General features: G+C 49.4%; 1 protein-coding gene across 1 annotated transcript; it reads right to left on the bottom strand.

Moving 5' to 3' along the window:
- Positions 1–723: 723 nt before the first annotated feature.
- LOC144249564 (ral guanine nucleotide dissociation stimulator-like) lies at positions 724–4,349 on the bottom strand. The gene is made up of 4 exons (XM_077791677.1): positions 4,287–4,349; positions 4,004–4,120; positions 2,915–3,029; positions 724–997 (listed from the first exon to the last, which is right to left on the bottom strand). The coding sequence occupies exons 1-4, from the start codon at positions 4,344–4,346 to the stop codon at positions 792–794; spliced, it is 498 nt and encodes a 165-aa protein (XP_077647803.1). The 5' UTR covers positions 4,347–4,349; the 3' UTR covers positions 724–791.
- Positions 4,350–4,933: the final 584 nt, after the last annotated feature.

The following is a 4,933-nucleotide window of genomic DNA, read 5'->3' as shown; positions in this document are numbered from 1 at the left end:
CTCTACAGATTCCTAGATGCACGACATTCATTACCATCAAATGCAGAATTTTCATCAAAAACTAATATATATATCATTCCAATCTGAATCAAGAAAATCGGAAATATCCCCAAATCCAAAGAGTGGATCCCCATTGTGATGCTACAAGTTGAAAATCCCACAGCTGACCTCATGGGATGGTTCACAGTCAAAAGACAGCTGCATGAAAAATATTACATGACCTTCCTGCTATGTGAAAAGTGGCATGTGAAGTACACATGCATGTCTTCCTCAGACATGGGTTCATTTCGAAGGCACCTTGTGCAATTGAAAATACTCCCTCCAAAAGGGGAGAAATCAGAACCATGTCTCCAAAGTATTTCAGCAGAGACCAACTCCATCTGTCTATCTATCTCTCAGTGAGTGTGTGTGCTCTTGTGTGTGTTTGTGTGTCTTTGTTTGTGTTTGTACCATCATAGCTGATACTTCATTGCCCCCATTGGAAAACTGACTCAGATAATGCCATCTGCCAAACTCCTAAAAACCAAAGTTCTTGCTGATAGAATGAAACATTCCTTCCTGTTGGTTTGGATGTGTCCTTTAGGAATCACTGCTACATTTAGTATACTCAAATCATCACAGTAGATCAGGTAACAAAAACATATATATTTTAAAATAATAATATATTAATGGAAACAACAAATACAGGATAGAGTAACAACTGTGTTACTAAACAAGGTCAAGGACAATGGCAAACTATAGATTCAAACTTTGAAGAAAATAGTAATCAATGTAAATATTCCTGGGCTGCCTCAGCCCCGCCCAGGCACACAGCAGCAGAATGGTTTTGCAAGCATCCTCAGGAGGGCTGGAGCCTTCTTTCCAGGACGAGAGGGAGGTTGAGGCTGGATCCACCCATCATTCTTTTGGGAGAGGCTCCTTTTCCTCAGCACAAAGTTGGATTTTTTGTGAGGATTCTTGGCATAAAATACGTTGGCCTCTGCTGGAATCCTCAGCTCTGGGGAGAGAGGGGTGTACAAAAAGAAGGTGGCACTCAGGAGGTGCTCCCTAGGACACGCCAACATCTGAGAGCCTGTGCCAGAAAAGGCCAGAGCCACACACCTGAGAGCTCTCCAATTCAGCACCAATACCAACAAAGACAGCCTCCACAGTCCTCCCTGAGGAAGAACTAGGCAGAGCACTTCAACAGACCTAATGTCTGTTCCTACCAAAGGCTTTGGACTCCAGAATATCTCAGGTCCTCTTGCATCTGCCAAAGCACACCACTAGGGTTGGCATCTGAAATCTCCCACAAAAGGCTCCTGTGCCGAAGATTCAGTCCCCACGTGAGCCATCTTCATAGGTGGGTTTGGAGGGAAGCATTGGATGGTGAGTGCTCTGATGTCAACATGAAATTCTCATTCAAGATGAATACACTACTGGGGGGTGGGAGGGACTGGAAGAAAGGTTGAGCATGGTTGGAGGAAGACCTAAACAGGGTTGTGCCCTGGGCAACAGTACCTTGTTCCTGTTGGCTCCACTGAATCCTCATTCTCCAAGTAGAGGTCCTCCCTCTCCATCTTTCTCTCTCTCCCTCTCTGCCAGCCTCGTTCTCTCTCTCCCAGTCTATGCCTTTGTGGCAAGGGCTGAGGAGCTCTCCACTGCCACACACTAGAGCTTTATGGACAGCCTCAGTGCACAACCAAAGAGAAAGCTATGAAACCCAGAGAAAAGGCCTAGGATTCCTCCTCTGAGTTATTTTCCTCAAGTATGGCCACAGTGAGGACAGGCTGACCAGCACGGATACCACGTTAGAGCCATGCTTCTGCGTTGGTGGAGCCCGCCTCCATGTGAACCAGGCTTCTGAGAATGGAGGCCACATTCCAAATACTGCCCTACTGAGAACAATGGTTCCAAAGACCAGCAAAGGGACTGCTTCCCTCCAACATGGTGTATGGCCCAGTGGTGCCATGACCCCGAGTGGGGGAATACAACAGCCGCTTCTCCTTCCTCTGAACATGTGTTTCCTGTCGCCCTCCTCTAACCTAGAGCCTGTTCTCCATCCCTTCTGGGTTGGATGTGGAGATCTCTGCTATGAATTTCTTAGGCTACCAAGGCCCCAGGCAGACTTCCTCTTCCATAGACTCTACTAACCTAACAGTAGGTTAAGATAGGAGACAAGTGATCCTAGAACTCATAGGGATGGTGGTCTTCAGGGTACATAGGCTGGGATAATGGCTGCTGTGGTGTTTGGCTCACAAAAACCAACCAACCAACCAACAAAAAAGCGCTGGCATTATTATCAGATGAGCTCTGTGGCTAAGTGCTCAGGAAGCCCTCATCTGACTTTAGTTAGGGATCACAACCTGGCTATTGTGATCACTCCTTGCCTAGTGGACTCAGGTGCGTAAGACCATGGAATTTATGCAAAAACAGATGATTCAGGCTGTCTCCCAGGCTGTGTTTTCTTCCCAATTTCATCCTGTTACTGCTTGCTAGAATCCTGGCAATGCTCTGCCCAGGCAGTGGTTTTTTGGTCACACAGAAGGCTTTCAATAGTACTGCTTCAGTCCACAAAATGCCAGTTCCCTCTTTAGCCCATGCATTCCCATGTTCCTTTGAAACCACTCCTATCCCAGACCATGAAAACATACTGCTCCTGGAGAGAGGCTTTCCTCCTCACTCCTCAAAGATGTCAGCTTTGGATGCCTGTTCATGTCCAGGGGAGGGCACCTGGTGGGGAGCCGCAATATCCACTGGGGTATACTATTGGACCTCAAGACCTTCCACCAGCAGAAGTGCAGTTGGCTTTGTGCACGAACCCAACACACCTGTTGGAGTGTTCTTGGGGGTCAGAGACTACTCTTTGTTGCTAAGAGTTGACCTGAGTCCACATCCTGACCCTTGCTCTCTGCTATCTGATTGTCTCACTTACTCTGACGGCGAGAGATGATTTGGCCCAGCTCATAATCCTCTGGATTCTCCTCAGTAAGGAAGTGTAGGTCCAGGGCGCTGCGGATGACAACAGGAGCCCTATCCTGGCAGGTCACCTGGAGCAGCATGGGAGACAGGCCTTCAGGAAATGGGCCTTGAAGTGACTACTCAAGGACAGTGGGCAGGGGCATTCTGGAGGCACCTCCGCTCTAAATACAAGTGCAACACCCATGACCCTACTACCTGAGGCTGACCTCCTGCTCATCGTGTGGGCTCTTCCCACAGGCTACTAGCCCAATCCTTGTACATAGGACTTCCTGGGCCTGCCATTGCTCTTTGTGGAGCTGCACTCCTCTCGGAGTGAAAGGACCCCACTACCTGCATACAGATGCAATCTCATCCCACAAGTTGGGAGGAATGGGACAATAGCCTCCAAGATCCCAGGTATGCCCGAGGATGCAGGCGGCATTGGGAATGGCCTAGGCACAAAACCTAGAGGCTTTGGTCTGGATTGCCAGGGCCAAAAACAGACCCAGGAACATGACCACACACAGGAGTGCTGAAAGATAGCCACGAGAGCTCCTGGCCTCCAGAGGCTCAGTGCTGGCTGGGATGTAGGAGGGCACCTCATCCGGCAAGGGTGGTCATTGGGTTACCTGGACATTTAGTGTGCTTGCTCCACATCCATATCGACTCTGCAGAGAGACTCTCTCAGCTCCTTGTTCAAGGAACACGGAGAACCTCACACTGCTGTCCTCCTCCATAGACGTCAGCATCCCATACAAGGGAACCTGCAACCTAGTTCCTGTCCTATTCTCATCTGTCACCCATACCTGTCCCTGCCCTTCTGGACTGCATGCTGCCACCTGACACACAGACTCCCTCAGACATGGCAGTGGACAAGCTGCTGCACTCGCTCATCTCAGCTCCAGCCCTTCACACTGACCTCTCCCTTCTTGATTCCCATCTATCCTCCTGATCATCCAGAAGCTCCAAATTCAAGAGGGCATGAGTAGTCCATGGTATTGGACCAGTGTCTGCTCCCCACCCAGGTGTAAGCACCACGGGACACCCCTGCTCCCAGGCTTACCAGAACACTCTTGGCCATCTCTGGACTTTGTGTTTCTAAGTGGACACGAATTAAGCAGGTGTCTCCCACCTGCTTGTGGGAAAGCGGCCTGGAGGACTTGCAGGTTGATTCTGAGAACTGTGGGGGATGGAACATCAGCAAACCCAGAAACAGAAAGCCACCCCAGACTGTCAGTTGGCTCTATGGGCTTCCAGCAAATATGTCCAGGTGCTGAGGCTTCTTATTTCCTCAGGTCGGAGTGGAATGGCAGCACATGCACAGCTTGAATAAGGTAGGTGTTTACCTCCTTTCCCTTGACCTGGGGGCGTTTCCTCACGATGAAATATTGTACTCCCAGATTCATGGACAGACACACGAGTGAGTGGTCAGAGACCTTGATTTCTGCAGAGCGAAGTGGAGAGAATTGTTAGGTGGCACTCAAGGATTATGCCACAAAACACCCACAACCCCTGAGAGTCTCCGCCAGGCCCATCACACTTTGGTATTTTGGGGCCAAGGCCCACTTTCTCTTGGCTGTCAGTTATCCTGAGCCCACTGTGGATCATGTCTCCCCACTGTCTGATTGTCCTACTTACTCTCATCCTCAGACATCATATACAGCAGCTCAAAGTTGTCCACATCCTCATGCTGCAACAAATTTTGGTCCAAGGCCCTGCGGATGAGGCTTGTCACCGTCTCCTGAAAGGTCACCTGGATCAGGGTGGGACAAATGTCATCAGAGAATGGCTTTTAGAAGAGCTACCCAGAAGACTGTGGTCAAACATTCAGGAGAAATCTCAGCTACATATACAAGGGCACAATCTTGTTATCCTGCTACCTGAGTGTGTCCTCCATATACCACCTGGGTTCTTGCAATGTGCTACTAGAACAATCCTGGTACAAATATCTGCCTGTACCTGCCATCTCCCCTCCCCCTGGGGAGCCACATTC

The sequence above is a fragment of the Urocitellus parryii genome, chromosome 12 (genome assembly GCF_045843805.1).
Source record: "Urocitellus parryii isolate mUroPar1 chromosome 12, mUroPar1.hap1, whole genome shotgun sequence".
Taxonomy (NCBI): Eukaryota; Metazoa; Chordata; class Mammalia; order Rodentia; family Sciuridae; genus Urocitellus; species Urocitellus parryii.
The sequence above is the reverse complement of the archived record's forward strand: the minus strand, read 5'-3'. Positions and strand labels throughout refer to the sequence as shown.

What these genes read in the sequence shown, in the direction of transcription:
- LOC144249564 (XM_077791677.1), bottom strand. Translation starts at nt 4,346, where the DNA reads ATGAATCTGGGAGTACAATATTTCATCGTGAGGAAACGCCCCCAGGTC. An exon ending in CCCAGGTCAAGGGAAAGGAG is followed by an intron (nt 4,121 to 4,286) that starts GTAAACACCTAC and finishes CATCCCCCACAG; the next exon opens with TTCTCAGAATCAACCTGCAA. An exon ending in AATCATCTCTCGCCGTCAGA is followed by an intron (nt 998 to 2,914) that starts GTAAGTGAGACA and finishes CTCTCTCCCCAG; the next exon opens with AGCTGAGGATTCCAGCAGAG.